Here is a 20,203-nt window from a genome sequence, read left to right on the forward strand (position 1 = left end):
GAGTTGTTACCTGATGTTATTTGTTTCCTCTATAGTACAGTGAGTGCTTGAGGATGGTGTGCCTACTTTCTTGATTTTTCCAACACAAACTGTGTGGGATAAAAACTTGTGTAGGGAGCAGAACTGCAGAGAGAGGAGACAGAAAGACTCCTGGCCAGATAGAACAGGTGAATATAGAGGCTGGTTGGTTTGAGAAGGTGTGAGTCTGGGCTTCTCTGACCTTTGAATCTCAGAAGGTAGCTTAAAAAACAATCAAAACATCATGCCCCTTACTCCCCCACTACACTAACAGCCAGAGCACCTGAGGCCCAAAGGCCTTGAATAGGAGACCTTAAAGCAGAGGTCTTGAGGGTGAGGTACCTGGCAGGCAAGTGGGCTGGTTTCTCCCGAGTACTTCATTTATCCAGACTCCTTGGGCAGAACAGGTATATATACCTGGGAGAGTGAAGAAAGATTGAAGTAAAGAGAGAAATGGTTGATTTAAAGCACATGAAAAAATGGATCTATGTTCCTAATTCCTCTATTGTGGATCATTGCAAGTCTTCCAAAATGTCTTTCTAATGCCATTCCCTCTGAGCCAGTCCTCTCTGCAACCTGAAGGTTCTTTCTAAAAGGAGATTCTGACCATGTTCTTCCTCTGCTCAATATCACCAAGAGCTCCCCATCACCCTCAAAAACAAACACCACACACTTCAGCATGGTGTGCAAGGCTCTGTGAAATCTGACTCCCACCTGGTCTGTCTGGGGGCTGCTCCATACCCTCCCGGCCCTGCCCAGCCCCTGGCAGGCACTTCTCATTCATCATTAGTCACGCAGGCCTTGGTTCACACAGTGCTCTGTGGTACACATGCACTTCCCTTCCTTCTCCACTTAACAAACTCTTTAATGAACTATACTCATGTCTACCATCTCATCTGAGTGTTATAGTAGCTCTGTGAGCTATGTCACTGCTCTCTTTTTGAAGTGAGGACTTGGAGGCTTTGAGAAATTGGGAGAATTTTCTTAGTGCTAGTCTGTGGCAGAGGCAGAACTGATCAGCCTTCCCATCTCCCTGAGGGTTCCTTCTCTGTAGGAGGCTGTGGGTATGTATATGTGGATATAGGGTTGGCATATGGCCTAACTTTTGTGGTACAGGCCTGAGCCAGGGAGACGCAAGGCATATCTCCAAGTGTTTTTTCCTTCCCATTCCTCCCAAACTGTGGCCAGCTGACAGGCTGTTCCAGCCCCAACCTAACCCTGAGGCCCAGAGGGTGTGAGGTAGAAGGGGACTGGTTTAGCATGCAGGGCTCACCTGTGATATTGTGGTACATCTTGTAGTAGGGCTGCTGGCAGGAGTATCTGATCTCAGATTTGTATGTGGTAAGGTTGTTCCTTGTAGAGAAGGTGACCAGCCCATGTTCCAGCTCTGCAGGGGCTCCACAGTTGGCAACTGAGAGAGAAGAGAGTGAGATCCCTCAACTATCCTTTGTTTTTCTTCCTGGGGCTATCTGGTACATCTGTCTCATACAGGTGTGCAGGCTGTGCCCTGCACACAACTTCAGTAAGCCATGTTATAGTCCATGAGAATGATGCTTCAGGGATTCTGGAGGGTACAACCTGTGCAATCACCAGTGGCCTTGCTTTTGGGGTGTCTACCATCTACAGTGTGGTCAACTCACCTGGCCTGATGTCAATTTCAGGGCAAGGGTAGGTCTGCTGAAATTTAAGCAGCCCCATCTTCTTCCCCCCAAGGCCCTTTCCTTGACTTCCAGGTCTATTGTGCAATCCTCTTCGTCTCTCCTGCCCAAGCACAAAGCCTACAGCTCAGCCAAAAAATTCTGGCTGACAAGAACCAAAGAATATTCAGTTCTACCAGATCCAACCACATGCTGAGTAAGAGCCACTAATGTGCTCATATTGGAGTTTAGTGCCAAAAAAAAATTGACAGAAAGAAACCCACCACAGTACCGCCTTGCTGGCTCTCTGTAGACACAGAAGTCAGGAGGTAGGGTCAGGGAAGACCAGCTTTTAGCCTTCACCTGCTTCTTTTCTCCAGTCATTGGTGTTTGGACATTGGGGCTGACTGTGGGATGAGACCAAAGATGCCTGCTCCTCAGAGGTGGTCTTAGGGGAGATTGCTCATCCAGTCATGTCTCAGGGGAGTTTCCAGCACTGATGGAGTCCAGTACAAGTCTTCCAGAAGCCAGGTCAGAGGCTGAGGACCCAACTTGTCAGTGTTTCTTCATGGGGGTGGTGTTTCTCCATTAGGGTGTGCTGTTCATTTCCAAGGAAATCCTGATCTTGGGTCTAACAACCCCTATCAAAGTTGAGGAATCATAGAAGGATCACAGAACTTCATAGTTGCCAAGAAACATTAACACAGGTAATCTAGAATATCATCTTTGCTTTAGAGATAAACTCAGAGAGTAGACTTGACTCATCTAAGGTCATATAGCATGTATGGTCAGGGAACTAGACCTGACTGTATACTCAGTGGTTTTTAAGTAAACTGAACTGGCCATTCTTAAGGATCTATTTTCTAGTTGGAACTGTCTATAATCATAGTAGCTGGATAATGATGGACATCAGTTGTAATCTTCTGATAACTTCAAAGGACTGCATTCCAAGGCTCTGGTAGTATTTCCAGAGTTTTCCTCTTCCTGAATTTTACCTGCTCATCTGGGAAAGCAAAGAGGGGGCAATTTATTTCTGAAATGCTATATTTAGATATTATGACTTTTAACGTTAGCACTCCATATTCAACTGTTTGATTGAACAAAGAGTTGTCAAACTTAAAATGTAGTTAACTTCAATGTCCTCTGGGATGACACAGTGGGTGAAGGATAGGAGTAGATGTAGGTCCCTTCTACCCGTGAGGAAAGCAAAACCCAGGAGAACTGGGGAGTGTTTTGTCCTGGCCTTTAACCGCTCTGGACAAATTGTTCCCATTTGTATCCATCATCCAGTGTAGACATGCTCTTCTAGTCTGGGAGGAGAGCATGTGAAGGTCAGCACTAGGACAGCAAGAAGTGGTCGTATTTATTACTGAAAGCTATCAACAGTTTTAAATGTATTTTCCTGCTGAGTCTCAAATCAGATTTTTCTTCCCTTTTTAGGAAATGCCATTGATTGGTGCCTGGATGTTGGTATTAGTCTTGTCTACCTTAACTTTGGTCTATCAGTTCGTTTTGCCTAAGGTAGCCTCAAGACCAGATACCTAATTCCAGGTGGAGAAATTCCAGGGTTGGTCCTAGACATGGTGAGATAGATGGTCAGGCTATGTGATGTGGCCAGCACTGGTGGGGAGAAATTTTCTGGGTACAGAGTCTGCTCTGCTTCCACATCATGCCAGAAAAGTAACTTTGCCTACTGTTAAAGCTGGTCCTATAACTGTATAGAGGAGGTGAACATAGTGGAAAATGGAGGTCACTTCAGCTTGAATAGAGTGAGCAGGGAAGGGGTGACCATCTCCGCAAGTCTATGCGGCAGGCAAATGTCCACGTCTTTCTGTGGCCTGGCAACAACTTCCCTTTTTGAGAGGCCTGGCACCATTAAAGATGCCATATCCAGGCTCTGCTTTCTTAGCTAGTCTACTACCTTCTTGGCTTTAGGAAGAGTTTCATCCTTTTCTCTAAAGCTTCCTCTGGCCACTTCCACACTCTGGAATCAAAGTTCCCCTTCCTATTCTCTTGACCTCCCTTTCTCATTATTCTCTGAGGTGGGATGCACCACCCTCCATCTTGTCTCCATTGTCACTTTTTGTTGCCATTTATTTTCTTTCAGACACATGTTTCTTAACCTGCCACCTTGAGCACTCTTTGCCACAATTTTGGGGCTTCCTAAAGAATCACAGTTGTTGGCTCAACCCAGGGATGGCCCACTCTCCCACCCAGGCTCATCTCCATCCTTTCCCATGGTGTATGGATGCTCCAGGATCACAGACCCTTCCTGTACCTCTCTCACCTGCTGCTTTCCCCACATGGGAAACTCTGTGTTTCCATGCTCTGGCCACCCTCCAAGCCTTACAGATTGCTTTTTGCTGAAGGCCTTGTCTCATTCTTCTAATCAGATAGGGCTGCTTCCAGATTTCTCTTTGCCAAGCACTTTATTTATTAACTTCTCTCTGATGGATGCACCTTATGTTGCCTGGTATTGCAATTATTTGGGTCTATTTCAAACCTTCTGCCTAAATTATGATTCCCTCTGCCACATCAAGTACAATGTCTGTTACACTTTGCGGGCTTAAAAATACTGATTCATCTGGCACTTGTATTTAGTGCTATTCCATGTCCTGTCTTAGGGGCGCTCCTGCCATAGACTGGCTCTGCAGTCTCTGGACTGTTCCTTGTTCATCCTTGTAGGATTCTTCCCTCCTCCAGAGGCCATTTCATTACCAAATTGACTAGCAGTCACAATGCAATGCAAGGCTTCTCTGTTTTGTGTGTCCCAATTTTGTCTAGGCTGAAGCAGAGATTTCCAGCATGCTGGCTGCCACCTGCAGCCCTTGTCACTGCTTATGACCAAGGGTGTCCCATGGCCCCTGAGCTGAGGACTGCTGCTTTCAAGTGTGATGCCTATCTCTTGAAAAACTTTAATCAGTGAATTTTCAGAAATGCAAAATGTGTAAGCCCCAGAAGAAAGAACCCCTGACAGAGAACTCTCAGCCCTGTGTTTTATATAGGTGGAAGGGAAATTTTTAGGCATGAGGATATATCTAGACTCCCTAAAAATCTAGGCTACATGAATTACTCCTAGTTCCACCTACTTATGTTAAGAAAGTAGCAACAGGTAAAAATAGTAAAATCATAAAGTCACAGGCATTCTGGCCCATTTAAACTTGGAGTGCAGAGTAGATTGGAAAAACCAGGGCCCACTTTGACCTGGTCAATCTAAGGCCATGTGATTGTATATTATAAAATCTCATGTCTCTAGGACCAAAGTCATTTTTCCTTTGAGAAGAATACAGTCCATTTAGAGATGCTAAAAATAATCTCCCATTGTCTTTTCACTATTTTCTAGAGTAATATTTGAATAATGGGTGAAACCTCAAAAGGGATCATTCTTATACACACAGGAGTTTCAACTGCTTGAGACTATGTTGCCTTATTTAGCATCCTTTCTAATCCACACTGAAATGGGGGATGGAGTGTTGGCGGGTGGGGAAGGGCAGAGTAGCTCTGGGACCCCGGGGGGGTCTTGTGAGTGGTCCGTTCCTGGACGTCTCCACTGTGTAGGGGTCCAGTCATTCACTCGGTCACTTGCTCAGACTCGCTCTCCACATCCATTTCGGTATCTGCCACCATGGTGAAGATCAAAGAGGGATCAGTGGGTCCAGAGAAAGAAAGCAGGCAGAGGAAGGAAGAGAGAGAAAGGAGAGAAAGGGGAAAATTAGCAAGCAAAGCAGAAGCAGTTCATGCAGGAAATACAGAAATCACTCCACCAGAATTGATTGAGAATGCACAGTTTAGGCACAGCCAGTGTGAAGGACAGTTTGGTATTGTGGAATTTGTGCCATTCAGAGAATTTGCACAGCCATAAATGCTGGCTCAGGAGGATTAAAACATTCTACTGCTGGAGCAAGCTTCAGATTCTTCTGGTCCCAACCCTCATTTAACAGATGACATTCAGAGTGGAGCAGGGCTTGTCTGTGGTCACTGCAGCAAGGTGGTGGCAGGGCCACCAGTAATTTCTACTTCCTGTTCTGGTGCAGGTTTCCTCACAGCACACACTTCCTGTATGTTCCCAACCCCTTTCCCCGCAGTCCCTATGGACTCACAACTTCTGAGTCTTGTTCATCTTTGCATCTCCCCTAGGACCTGGCACATGCCCGGGACAGAGAGATATTCAATGAATACCGACTCAGTGAATGAGCAGAGGTGCCAGGTTTGTCCAAACAGGGATTCTCATAGTCCTAATCCAAGCTGTGCCGGGAGAACCAGGCCATATTAGGGGGGAAAACATTCTTTTCTTTGGTACAGAATGACAGGCTCTTTTGTATACTAACAAAAGTCACATAAAAGAGTACTATTGAATATACTAGTGCCTTATTCTATCAACACTTCTGTTACAATAAAAAGTGTTTCATCAGGGAAGAAAATTGTTATTAAAGTTTCCTATTTTCCAAAAGCATGAATGAGAGAAACCAAAACTCTTCCTAGTGAGGAAGTTGGGTGGGGGGAAAATAAGCTTTTATTGAGTTTTTACTTATTCCCGTTGCTCTTCAGTAATGATATGCATGTTAACACAGTCCTCAGAGTAATCAGGAATGTAGAAAACTGAAGCCAAAAGAGTGTGAGTAAATTGCTTAGAGACCTACAACTGTTTGAGTCTGTATTTGAATCTAGAACTTTCTGACTCCAAAAACACGTTCTGTCCTCTACACCCCACATCTTCCTTTCCCTCCTCCTCCTGAACACCCTCTTGCTTGGGTAGAACTCAGGCACAGCGCTACACATGAGCCACATGCTGGGGAAGGTGGCAGATGTGTCTGCTGGCATTTGAGTTCCTCCATGTCTGAACCTTGTCCTTTCCATCTGATTTCCCTCTAGATCTTGGAACAGGCATCGAGTAAGGGTTCATATAAACATTTTGCTGAAGCCATAAAATGACCCTCCTTCCCCACACTGGCCTCTGACTCCATCCACATCATCATATTAAAAAAAGAAACTTAAAAACAAACCTGCTCTGTTCCAAAGTTCTGCCTGAGATTTGTCTTAAGGGAGTCCCACCCTGATGGTGTCCCCTTAGGGCAGTGGGAGTGGATTTGCCAGCTCCATGGATATGAACCACTGAGAGGACAAGGACACAACTCCAAATTTTACATGAAGTCATGAACGAGGGGTGGGCAGGACCCATCTTAATTCTTGACATTTCACCTGTCCATTCTAAAGCAAATCCTTCTTTCCTTCCCCCCTCTCTCCCTTTCCTCCTCTTTCTGTCCCTGTGCTTTCTCTCATTACTGTTGCCGTAGATGAATTTCCTAAAACTGTGGTCCTTACAAATCTTGCATCAAAATCAACTGGGTAGGGACTGGGTAGGGGGAGAAGTGATAGTGGCTAATAATTTGTATTTTTACAAAACTCACTAGGTGATTGATATGGGCTACATTATGTTAGAATCTCCAGGACATATTCTAGAATAGTAAAGCTAGTTTAAACTCTTTATTTTACAGTTAAGGTGAAGGATCTTGTCAATGGTCACAGGGTGGGTTGGGATCATAGACAAGACAAGAACTCTGGGGGCCACAGGAGCCATGCTGAACTCTGTCCCCTGCCTCATACATGTCCACTGTGCTGACACCACAGCCCTAAAGCATAAGCTGTTCCAGGAGACTTAGTGGCTATGGCTGATGGCCACATAGAGACTGGCAAGGTCACTTGGCTGTGGGCATGGGGGACAAAATTGTTTCCTGAATTAGCTATTGCCAGAGCTAGTTTCAAACCTGGAGACGTGCTATTTGTTTAGCAAGTTTGGCAACCTATCTGCAGGCAGAGGTAAAATTAGTATTTAGAAAGTACATTGGGACCCACAAGAAGTTTCTTTTGGACTCTTAATGCCTTATTGCTGAAAGGAACATCAGTAGCTTTTTCTGTCCAACTCTCATGTGTCTGTTGAATTCCTGGCCCCTTTCTCTTAAAGTGTACCTGCCAAGCTGTCCCCCTTGTGTGGTCTCTGCTCAAATCCCACCAGTGTTGGGGAGCTCATGGTCTTCCTAATCAACCCATTTTGTTTTCTTACTTTTACAGGTGGGAATCTTGTTACTCCATGTGCCATCCTTCAGACACTCAATCTGGAATGTGTCCATTTCCACATTATCCTAGGAAGAAACACACAGAAGGTGTGGGGAGAAGGAAAAGAGGTGGGGCTGCTGGTGGTTTCCCAGTAAAACCAGCTCAAACTACAAACCTGGGTGTCCTAAACTGAGACTTTCCAACCAAAAGCCTCCAAGGTCAAGCTTGACAATAAGAAAAGGATAGCTGCTGAGTTTATATTTCCCATTCCTACCCTGGAGAGAGTCAAGGGCTGGCTGTGGAAAGGTGTTTGGGCAACTCTCCCTGAAGGAAAACTGATACCCTTGACTATTGTTTCAGAGCAGTGGCCCCCACACCTGAGCAAGCAGCAGCATCCCTGAGGGCTTTTGCACAGGTTGCTGGGCCCTGCCCCCACAGTTTTGGATCCACTGGGTCTGGACTGGGGACCTAGCCTTTACATTTTTAACAAGTGAGGTGATGCTGCAGTGGGGACCCCACTATTCGAGAGCAGTGGTCCTCTAGCTTGGATCATGTCAGACTCACCTGGGCAACATATAGAAACACCAGTCACTGGTACCATCCCAGAGATTCTGCTTTCATTGAACTCAGGTGGGCCTGGGAGGTGGCTCTGTTTTTTTAAATTGAGCAGGTGATTCCTAGGAGAACCACTGTTTCATCAGGTGGGGGAGTGAGCAGTGCCTCTCTGCCATCTCTAAAGTCTCTGGTTTCCATTCCCATTTCCCTCAGCAAGCCCCAAATGTGTTAAGGTTGTTGGTCCTGCCGGTAGGGCTGAGCAGATCTAGATATTTTGAAATTCAAACCAGCCCACACCCTGACAAAAGACTTCACACCACTTCCAGAAGTGAGAGCCTCTAACACATGCTCTAAATTTTCAGAAGACTGGAATTTCTGGAACGTTTTGAAGATTTATGGGGAAGCTAGAAAACACTATGGTGAGACCATTACAAGCTCTGGAAGCCTGTGTGGTCTGGGAGGCTCTGGAGGCTTTCTCTGGCCTGGTGGCTCCCACTCCCCATGCAGGACCCTGTACCTTCAGCACTTTGTAGCCTGTGTCACAGCTGATGAGCACCTGGTCTTTGAAGAAGTACTTGGCTTGTAAGGGCTCGACTTTCCCGTGGGCAGGAGGCTGTAGCTCTGGGCACTCCTTCCCTGGTGGGGAGCAATGGAAGAGCAGAAGGTGAGAAAACAAGCAAAAGTCCAGCAGTGAGAGGCCAGTCCCTAGACTGCCACGTGTGATGGAGGTGGAAAAACCACACACAGAACTGGGCATAAGGGGCCTGGACCTAATAAGCCGTGAAAAAGTTTTACTGGAACCTTGAGAAGGTCACTTTTCAACTTGGATCTCTATTTCCTCATTTGTAAAATGAGGTGGTTGGCCGGAAGATTTCATCAAAACTCAGGGTTGGATAGCCTATTCAATGTCATTGAGTGCAACCCTCACCTTATTCTTTAAAAAAAAATTCCCAAAGTAGATGTTAAACATATTTGCATTCCTACAGTGACAGGGAGCTCAGTACCTTTCAAACCTGTACCTTTCATACTGGATTCCTCTGATTAAAGTAAGAGGGGTTTCATATTCAACTGATATCTATACCATTGTCATTTTTACTCATCAGGTGTAGTTTGCCCTCTTGGGGAACTCAGGATGATTCTGATGGCTCTTTCTTCCCAAGGCCATTCCTCAGTGATAAACTGTGATCATATACCTCTGAGTCCTCTCTTCAAAGGCTAAATCAGATAGGATTCCCAGGTCTGGGGCTATGCCTGACATTTTTTCCTAGACAAACTCTCTTTTGTTAATATTCTCCTCACTTTTGGATACTGAATTTGATAATGCAGGCCAGGCCAGGATATTGGAGCTTATGAATTGAATTAGTCATGCCCAGCTGTGGTCTTGCCACTGATGTCCCACTTCTTCTTTTTCAAGTTATTGCATATCCCTTGGGTCAAATGGCTTTATGAGCATTTGGGTGGGGACTGGCTGCCTTGGGGTGTTGGAGGCTGTGGGCTCTGCCAGTCTGGGGGAAACACAGGAGGTGAACTGCCACAATAGAACATGTTGAGCTGCAGGCCCATGCCCACATTCCTGCCTCAGACTTGCAAAGGGCTGGAGCTGGAAGGGTCCTCTCTCTTCAAGTCCAGTGAGTCACAGTATGAGCGGGTGCAATTCAAAAACTGTTTTGTTTTTTTAATCACCATGTGATTCTAAGAAAAGCAAGTCCAAATGCATCATCATTGCTGTCCTTAACCCCATTTTATAGATGATCAACAGAGTCAGAAGAGAGCCTGTGTACTCGGTGTACTCGGTGGCAGAACCGGGGGTCCTGCCACAACCTCAGAGAAGTCCCAGGCCTGCACCCCCAACCCCTCAGCCTCTGCTCCACGAGGCTGAGCATGATGACCAAGTTACCTGTCGCCTTGTATGAGAGCTTCCAGCCCCGGTTCTCGCCTGAGTTGTCACTGCGGAACAGGATCATGACGTTGTGGGTTTGGGTATTGATGGGTTCCGGGGTTTTCTCTCCACAGAAGGGTCCCAAAACTTTTGGACCAGCTTTAATCTGCAAGAGGCAGGACAGAGAAAAAGAGGGTCAGAACAGAGCAGCAGTGGCCGATCCAGGGACCCCCTCTACACTGCACCTGGGGTTTTCTGGAAGCCTTCGCGTGAATCCTAGTACATACTCACATTTCTAGTGGGCATTACTATTCACTGGACTGTTCCACCTCCACTTCCCCATTTACAGTGTACAATAGCCCTGACAGTGGACAAGGAAGGCTGATAATCCTCTGCTCAAAGATGAACATATTATGACTCAGAAAGGTGCAGAGTCTTGTCCAGGTGCACAGGATAGAAAAGGCCTCTGCTCTCAAAAAACATGTAGTCTAGCTTGGAGAATCTAACAATAAATATATGCAATATGTTTATAATTTATGTAGTAAAATCTATGTCATCTGTATAATTCATCAATAATGTGATAAATAATAACTTTAAATAGGTGGCCAGGGAAGGCCACCTTGAGGAGGTGACATTGGATTTGAGACATGTAGGATGACTAAGAGCTTGTCATTGGAGGAGGAGGGGAGAATACTTCCCAGGCAGAGAAAACAGCATACGTGAAGGTCAAAGCCAAAGGACAGAAATATCTTGGAAAATGTTAAGAACAGGAAGGACAACAGTGTGGCTGGAGTAGAGGGAGTGCCATGGCGTGCATGAGGTTGAAAGGCAGGCAAGTGCCAGAGGGTGTTGAGGAGTTTATGTTTACTTCCAAGAGCAACCTTGATCTAATCTGACTTTCATAAAGATAAGCCTGGATGCTACAGAAGAACAGAAGAAAACCAGCTAGGAAGCTTCACAGTTGACCAGGAGATGATGGGGTTCCAACTAGGATAGAGACAGTGGGATAGAGGAAAGGGAATAGGCACTATTAGCTGATCCAGATTTCGCAACTTCCAGTCCTGGGTCCTTCCTATGTCTTTAACTCTTTTCCTTCCACCTCTGCGGATGAGAACTCTTTAACCCTCATTCATTGACTTCTACAATCCTGGGTGATATCTTCATCTCATCACCCTTAATGCAGAGAGAGGAAAAAGTAAAGCCCTAAGAGTTTAAGTACCTGGATAAAGCTCATGGTGGAGCCCCTGGAAATTGTGCATGGTGAACAGAATTCTGAGGTGGTCCCCATGACCTTTACCCCTGGTGTTACTTCATGATGATCTTACATTACATGATAAAAAGGATTTTGTGGGTGGCCAAGCAGCTAGTTTTGGATCAAGGAAGATACCTAGACTGGATCTGATTAAACTGGTAGATGTTATTTTATATAATTACTCTTTGGGAAGTGAGCTGCTTGGCCCCTGTCCTGGGAGAAGGTGGAAGGTAAGATCAATTTTCCCAATTCAGCAAGATTTTCTAGCATTCCCAGGGCAAATTTCTATTGCAGGCTTACCTTGATGTAGTCATAGGGGCAAGGCACCTCTGGGTGGTCCTCAATGTCAAAAATGTCCTCGAACTGCAGGTTGATGATGAAACCTTCCTCCAGTTCGATCACATAGAAGCATTCGGAGCTCTTAGGGTAAGGGTTGGGGAAGTCAGGGCTGGTGATGACTCCAGTTCTCTGGGTAAAGAGGTTGTCACTGCACTCCACTGTGGGAAATACACCCAAGCAAAGTGACACACCACACCATGGCCATAGACACTCCTTTCTTATCTGCCACTGCATGGTTTCCCGGTGGTCCCAAGAGGTGAGCAGAAACAGGAATCATTATCCCCATTTCACAGATGGGGAAGCTGAAGTTCAGTGAAGTCACATACCTAGTAATTTGCAGAATCAAGACTCAAAGGCAGTGAGTCTTGATAAGCTTTCTCATCAGATACTCTGACATTGGGGGGGAGGGGAGGGGACTTAAGATGGGAAGATTTTGAGATGGATTGGTTGGTGGGGGCATGTGTGGAATGCTTTTGTCCTGCTGTCCCCTCAGCTTAGAACTCTATTAGGTTTCTGCTTAAAGCCTGCCTCGATATCTCTCACACACCCTCACTCTCCCTCCTGGCCTTGCTTTGTTTTCTTTCATGCTGCTGACCACTACTTGCCATTATGTGAGATATTTGTCTGTGGACTCCCTTGCCCCGACTAGACTGTAGGTCCTCTGAGCTCAGGGATCCTGCTCTGTTCCCACTGCATCTGCTGCACCAGAGAGCCAGTGTTCTGGGATCCTGGCCATGGCTTAGCACTACTGAGGTTTTTTTTGCCTGTTTGTTTGTTTATTATAATCCTCACCTGAGGATATGTTTATTGATTTGAGAGAGAGAGAGAGAAATATCAATGTGAGAGAGAAACATTGATTGGTTGCCTCCTGTGTGTGCCTTGACTGGGGATTGAACCTGCAACCCAGCTATGTGCCCTCAGTAGGAATCAAACTTGCCACCTTTTGGCATATGCAATGACACTCCAACCAACTGAGCCACCCAGTCTAGGCATCTACCAAAGTCCTTCTATTTGCTACTGAACCTTTGTTCTTGGGCTGACCCATCCTGGATCTAGGATGTCAATCCTTTCTAACCACTTGCTTATCTTGCTAATTTGCAAAAGAGTAAACTATGGACCAGGAAAGGGGGCATGACTAACTTGAAGTTCCACCACTCTGAGCTGTAAACATGGTTTAGGATGAGGTCACCTGAATTCCCATCTGCTTTTATTTTCTGCCCCAGGCATTCTCATGGCAATGATATTGCCCCAAAGATGGTTAAAATTGGTCCTTGGTTGGGGAGCAAGTATTATTCTTTTTATGAATTTACATAGATAGGTATATCGTACATAAATAATACATACAGCATATCTGTTGTATTAAAATTTCATGGGGAGGGGCAGATATTAGGGAGATTAGAAAGACAATTCTTTAAAAAGCTCCTGGAGGCACAGATAAAAATAAGAAAAAAGGTCAAGAAACCATGCTCATTTTTAGCCTCCACTGTACTTAGCACATAGTAGATACTCAATAAAAGCTTACTGAATGGAAACTATAGAAAATATAACCTCTATGTGCTTGCTCTCTCTTGATGAGTCATACAGGGGTTTTATTCAGAAGAAGGAAGAAGGAGAAAGGAAAAGAATTTTTGTTTCAAGCCTTGTCTTCCTCCAGTGATCCCTCACTCAGCTTCCAAGGGATTTTTCCAAAACACAGATCCTTCTCCTGAGCTTACACTAATCTACTGGTAATTCCCCAAATATTCCAAATTCTATCAGACCTTGGAAGGCTTGCGGAAGTTGTTCTCCCTGCCTGAATTGCTCTCCTTTTCCTTTCCTTATTCTTTCATGTCTGTCAGGGTCACCATTTCTGGGAAGTGTTTGCCCACTCCCCAGGCAGACTCTGCTCTGATCGTGCTGTGACCACACTTCTGGTACAGCATTTACTACTTTCCACCGTTTGCTTGTGTCACCCATTTGCCAGGATGGTCCTCCTGGAAAGTAGCTGAACCCCTTTGTGCACCCAGCTCTGCTCAGGCAGAGACAGTGGCCGAATAGGCATGTTGATGAGCAATGCAAACAGATAGCAAGAATGAGAGGATTTCTTGTTCTCTCAGTCTTTGCTTCCCTTCTCCCTCTTCTTTCTTTGGACCTAGGTTCTCTTTGTCACAGAGGCACTTAGGGACCATGGAATAGAAGAGAAAAAACTACTTCTGATGAGGTCTAGTTCCTGGCTCAGAGTGAGGGGAAATCTTTTCTCCTTAACTTGGCCTGACTGCTGACCTGCAGTAGGAGAGGGGAGAGGGAGAAAAGGGCAGAGATTTCTGCCGCTCAGAAGAAAGGTGGCCTAGCATCTAGGGCTGCTGGGAATTGCAGCAGCATCTTCCTCGCAGTTCCTGGAAGCACAGCTCTCTAACTTCATTTTTAATTGTTCCTACTTCATATCTGTCCTTCCTCCAGGCCTCCCTCATCTGATTGGAAAGTGGCACATAGTGGTGATGAGTAGGATCATCCCTAGGCCCCACCTCGGCAGGTCCTGTTGTCCGTGTGGAGGATGTAGCCAAAGCGGCAGGAGCAGTAGTAGCCACCGATGTAGTTATGGCAGTAGTGGTCGCAGGACAGCTCCTCGTCCTCACGCTCGGTGCACTCATCCACATCTGCAGGACAGGCAGAGCCTCTCAGTGAGTCCATCCATGTGGGATGATGAAGACAACAGCCAACATACACAGAGCACTTAGCATGGACTATTCACTATGCTGGGAGATACAAGCATGTTGTCATTTACTCCTTGCATGAAGCCCAGAAGTAGCCATTATCTCTGTTTACGTGAGGAAGCTGGAACTCGGAGAAGTGAGAAGCTTACCCAAGATTACAGACAGCCAGATTCAAACCCAAGTAACCTGACTCCCAATGGTACTACTATCCTCTAAGAATTGTGATAATAGCAAGCAGGAGTCTTACTATGCCCACTCCATAGATGATAAAACTGAGACTTAGAGGCATTAAATAACTGACTCCCAGGCACACAGATAAAGGTGGTGGAGAGAACAGACATTCAAATCTAAGTGGGCTGGCTCCCGAGTGTGGACCCTTAACTTCTACTCCATGCCATTGCTCCCTTTTATTTGTTGCTTATGGAGGTCAAGCCCTGTCGTAAGCATTGAAAATATAAAGATAAAAAGGATGTATGTTCTCAATCCAGTTTAAAAATTTGAACAAGCATTTCCCCCCAAAGGATATATAAATGGCCAAGGAGCACATGAAAAGATGCTCCATGTCACTAGTTACCAGATGGATAGATTGTAATAAAGCAAATGCAGTAAGACATTCATGGCAGAATCTGTGTGCTGAGTGTACATGTGTTCATTGAGAAGAAGAAAGCACATGACACTTATAATCCTTAGTGAGAAAGGGAGACCTGGGTATGAGCATCAATTTTTAACTTACCCACAGCCACATAGTGGGCTTCAAAGCCCGTGAATCGTTCCTCATCAGAGAAATCTGACTGGAAAGTGATGGACATGAAGGAACCAGGGGAGAGGACCACTTCCTGGCCAGGGGTATGCTCAGTGTCTGTGTTCTCACTGCCACAGAAGATTGCCAGCAACTGGTCTTCAGTTTCTACCTTTGAGGTCAAAGAGAAAGGGAACAAGATGAATAGCTTCCCAAATCAGCTTCTCTGATGGTCTCCTGTAGAAAAGAGGGAGGGGTTGCCCATGAGTAGACCAGGCAGCCTGGGGAACCCGAAGAGTGAGGATTAGGGATTCTGGGATTTAAGGAAAGACACGTTATAGGTTAAATCAAAGTGGCCATTCAATCACTGTTTCATTCATTTTGTTTAGATGCATAAGGAGCAGCTTGACCTTTGTCATTCCCATTGAGAAAAAAATGGCTACATCATTCCTGTTGACAACCAAATGGCTTATTTGTTAAAAACTTCATGCTAAAATTCAAAAGAGTTAAATAACCTCATAGATGGATTCTATATGCAACAGAAACTTACCAAATTTCCAAAGAAAAGAAACTATATACAATATATCATTCATTGAGCATTCAGAGTGTGTCTGACACTGGGCAAAGCAGATGATGGGGATAATAAAAATGAGACACAGAGCTGTGCATGGGGAAATAGCGTTCAGACTGATGAAAACACACATAAAGCTATTATACAGTGTGACAGGAGGTTTGATAGAAAACAAACTCTGAGAGTGAGCTCAGAAGGAGGTGAAATATCCCCATCAGAAGGTAAGCTGCAGGACAAGAAGACTTTTTCTTTACAGATGTGTCTTCAGTGCTTGGAACATGGCCTGGCACATAGTTATTTATTGTCAAAACTCAAAGTACAAGATTCATTCTGAAAACAATGAGAAGCCAGGTAGTCTGAGGATTGTAGGAAATGCACTTAGAAGAATAGGCTGAAATTAGATTATGGTTGACCTTGAATGCCATAATGATAAGTGACTCTACCTTCTGTGAGTAAAGGGAAGACATCGAAAACTTTTGAACAGGAAAGTCATGTCATCAGAACTATATTTAATAGGTAGTTTTAATAATACCAAAACTACTGGAATCATCCAAAAATAGTTCATTTTTGTGTATGTTTGTGGTAAGACTCAAGTGCAAAAATTGCCTGTTTGCCAAAAGAATTCACTACATTGGAAGAGCCAGAGGCCCTGTGTAAATTCAGAGCCCCAAGCAGAGATCTTAAACTAGTTGTCTAAGCTGATTATGTGTGTTGGTTTGGGAAGCACAGTGTGGCAGCTGGTTTGTATTATTTATTTGACCACGAATACTTGGCTTACTCAGGACTCCATCATTTACACCTATCACAATTCTTTTAAGCTTGTATTTGTGTTTGCAACTTCTAGACTGATGTTTTAGCCAAGATGCATAAGAAAATCTCTTACCAAGAATGGCTTCTGCTGCATTCCAAAGTCATTAAAGGAACATTCTCAGAGGCTGCCGATCTCTAGTAGATTCTAATGAATTCATTGTTTTGTTCTTTAGTTTAGTATGCCAGATTATCTTGACATTTGGCACTTCTGTTTTGAAACTAACGATTTATTTATTTAAAATAAGTGGATGTTTTAAAGGAAAACAATTTTCCCTGGCAACAAAACACAAGGACAATTAATCACTAACTTTGAGAATTGAAGTGTAAACAGAAGATGAGATCATGGCTTTGCTATTTATTTCTTTCCTCTGCAGACACTAGCCAAACTTGCACCAGACTTTTTACTGTAGAATGTGCCTATCTGCACGCAGCTGAGATGTCACTTCCTGGAACATCGCAGCTGGCTTTTTCATTTCTGTTATCTGAGTTTTCCAGAAAGCTCAAGTTTTACTTAACTATAATTAAAAATTTTAAACATTTTTTGCTGTAATACTATTTAATGAAGTGCTTTATACAAATCTGCTTTCTTAGGTGAAACATACTAACCTTTTCTTGCAGATTCAGGGACACTGTTATGAACATCAACCATCTTGGGGACATTGCGTTGCGTAATGTTCTTGCCCTACATCGAACATTCTCAGACAACAATGCTTTTGCAATTCTTATATCTTTTTATGTGCTGTTTTATTTCCCGTATTTTTATGAGTTTATTAGCTGAAATATGTCATAAAACAGGAAACAGTTAAACTGCTCTTCTTAGAACTTAATAAAACTAAGACTAAGTAGGTTTAGGCTGTAGGCCTGGGAAAGTGTTTCTGCTACGAGTGACTGCATGAGCTGGACTGCACTGTTCACGGTGGTGGCCACTGCTTTGGAATAATGGAAGGTGTGGTTGGAAGTCCTGAAGCCTATTCCTGATCTGCAATTAACTATTGTATGGCCATCTCCTCTTTAGTTCTTGTTTATCTACCTAACAAAACAGGGGTTTGAAATAGTTGAGCTCTATGTTCTCTTCCAATTCTGACATACTCGTATTCTAAGAAGTCATTATTATATCCATACATACAGATCCATACATACATACTAGAAGATGCTGAGCAGTTTCAATACACAAACTGTTTCCTGCTGAAGAATCTGATTAGCTTGAACTTGCCTGTGGTCTATAACCATATAATACAAAATCAATTACTAAAGAATACTGATGTCCTGAGTGTTAACACTTCCAGACACAACACCCCCTTCCTGTAATTTGGGATCCCCAATGTCTTTTGGGTTCTATAATGCCTTTAACATGGACACTTTCAAGTGAAACTGATCAGAGATCATTTGGATTAGGGAGAGACCTTATATCTTCCAGGTTTAGGGAACTTTTCAAGAGGGCAGATAAACTGTCATCACCTGCAAAGTAACATTATTTTAGACAACAGGTAAGGGCCTCAGCAGCTGAGACCCATGGGAAAATATGAGCTATGTACACCTTTAGCAGAAGGAAAGAGAAGGCCCTGGGACTCTGTGAAGTCAGCCTGCAGCTCATAACAGAGTCCTGGAATATCAGAGCTCGGGGGGAGGGATATTTAAGAGCTATTTCATATGCCCTTGTAGAGGAAACTGAGGTCTAGAGAGAGGAAGTGGGAAAGTGACTTGCTTAAGAGTAGAGAGATAACTAGAAGCATTTTCTGATATCATTTGTGCTTTGGGAACAGTTCTGACCCTGGAGAAAGAAACCCACCAACCCAGGGCATCAATGACAAAAGACATAAACACTTTGACAAACAACTTTTCTGGAAACCTTATCTTGGGTGCACGAACTATCTCCCAGAGAGGATGTGGCTCAGTGACAGTTCCAGCCATAACCTAAACAGAGAGCGGTCACTGGCCCTGGTTAATATTTGCAGCTGCTGCTATGAATTGTAAAATTTTATAAAAATCATTTACCTCTGAGTACAGGTGGAAGACTGAGCCCTGGCTTCTGTTTGGATTGTTCCATTTCTAGGGTCTTCATGTTACCATGATGGAGGAAAATACCTTATCACATGAAGACATAAAACTCATAATAATAGAGAACCAAGAGCCATTTAGTCAGGGATCACAGACTCTTCATTTTTTTTTATACCTTATTATGTGTCCTTTTAGGGTATTGTTATTTAGGGCACTGACATGTGGATGCATGTCCTCAATTTTCTTTCTTTCAACTTAATTCAGAAATTATTTATACACCAAGTTCTGTCTGGACTATAATCTGGAGAATGCCCCCAAAATACTTATTTGTTGCACGAGCTTAATATGCAAGTCCCTTGCTTCTTCAAATGTGAAATTTAGTAGGACAATAAGATAAGCACTCAAATGTATATGTGTTAGGGCATGTCAGGGTATAGTTATTGCAATGAAAGATAGAAAGACCCAGGAGTTTTAAAAAGGGAAAAGATATCATCCAGCTGAAGGGAATCAGAAACATTTAGGAAAGAGAAAATGTTCTTTGAGTTGGGGACTGAAAAGTGAGTGGGATTTAGGCCAGTAGAAATAGTAGATGGAGAGTTGAGGGATCATAGAGACAGTATCCAGGCAGAAGGAATTGATGGTCTGGAGGTATTCAGAACCTCCACCACCCCTCCCTTGCCACCACCACCTAATGTAGGAAAGGGCTTCCATTAAGGACAGAAAACTAGAAAGAGAGATCTAAGGGGGAGAAGCCTGAGTCTGTTTTCTATGAATTTTCTACTTCAGTAGAATCAGCACAAAACCTCTACAAAACTAAGGCAGGGAAGCAGAAAAGTTGGCCAAATTTCTGTGGGAGGACAGCTATAGCTACTCTCCACATGTCCATAAAGTTATCAGAATTTAACAAATACATTGACAGCTACCCATTAGTTCCTTGGAGCAACGGGTAAAGAAGGTAGGTAGAAGGTGCTTAGGAGTAATCATTCTCATTTTGTAAATGAAAAACCTGAAGCCTAGATGATGCTTAAATGAATCAGACAAGGTCATTATTTAGTGAGTGAAGGCTCTTGGTCCACAGTTGCAGCATCTTCATTCCATAGACAATGACATTCATGTCCCATTAAAGCATGAGTCCAACCAACAGAGGTTGTCCTACAGACCCAAAGGCTTTGTTGGTCATTATTCAAAAGCTACATCCTGGAGCCCCTCTGATATCTCCTCTAGGCCCTTGAAGAGGTTTTCAGAGTTAATTTAGGCAGACATTCAGAGAGTGTGGTGCATTGTCCTATTGTCTGTTAATTAATCTGGGAACCATATTCCCAGAGTCTCCTTCACTGTATAGTTCCAGGGTAGGTCTGGCCAAAACACAAATTTGTGTGAGTTGAGAGCACAACAGTTTTTTTACTCTCTGAAGATTCTTATGTGATCAGATACAGACATGAACAGATGTAGATGTACCAAATAGGTCATAACTTGTCCTCACTCTCTTTAATCTGCACCCAGCTCTTTTTTTCAACTGCTGTCTCTCATGACCAACAGTGGCCCAGACCACCTAATGCTTGCAGATGGACCCACAGCGGTGGCAGCTGCTCAGAGTTAACAGCTTTTCATAGACCTCCCCCCATTATTCCCCTTTCACAGTCCCACTTTAGTTCCTT

At 44.1% G+C, this 20,203-nt stretch overlaps 1 protein-coding gene across 3 annotated transcripts in view; it reads right to left on the reverse strand.

Moving 5' to 3' along the window:
- The window catches only part of MASP1 (mannan binding lectin serine peptidase 1), a 48,976-nt gene that overhangs the window by 7,966 nt on the left and 20,807 nt on the right, over positions 1–20,203 (reverse strand). For 2 of the 3 annotated variants that reach the window (XM_036017829.1, XM_036017830.1), the window contains 8 exons: positions 15,161–15,338; positions 14,239–14,370; positions 11,696–11,892; positions 10,162–10,309; positions 8,782–8,900; positions 7,717–7,795; positions 1,292–1,429; positions 361–435 (listed from right to left, as the gene is read on the reverse strand). In XM_036017829.1, coding sequence (XP_035873722.1) covers positions 361–435; positions 1,292–1,429; positions 7,717–7,795; positions 8,782–8,900; positions 10,162–10,309; positions 11,696–11,892; positions 14,239–14,370; positions 15,161–15,338 — 1,066 coding nt within the window. Of the gene's footprint in view, positions 1–360; positions 436–1,291; positions 1,430–2,897; positions 5,273–7,716; positions 7,796–8,781; positions 8,901–10,161; positions 10,310–11,695; positions 11,893–14,238; positions 14,371–15,160; positions 15,339–20,203 lie in introns of those variants that run through there. The other variant, XM_036017831.1, reaches the window with a different exon arrangement.

Source organism: Phyllostomus discolor, chromosome 2, assembly GCF_004126475.2.
Source record: "Phyllostomus discolor isolate MPI-MPIP mPhyDis1 chromosome 2, mPhyDis1.pri.v3, whole genome shotgun sequence".
Lineage (NCBI taxonomy): Eukaryota > Metazoa > Chordata > Mammalia > Chiroptera > Phyllostomidae > Phyllostomus > Phyllostomus discolor.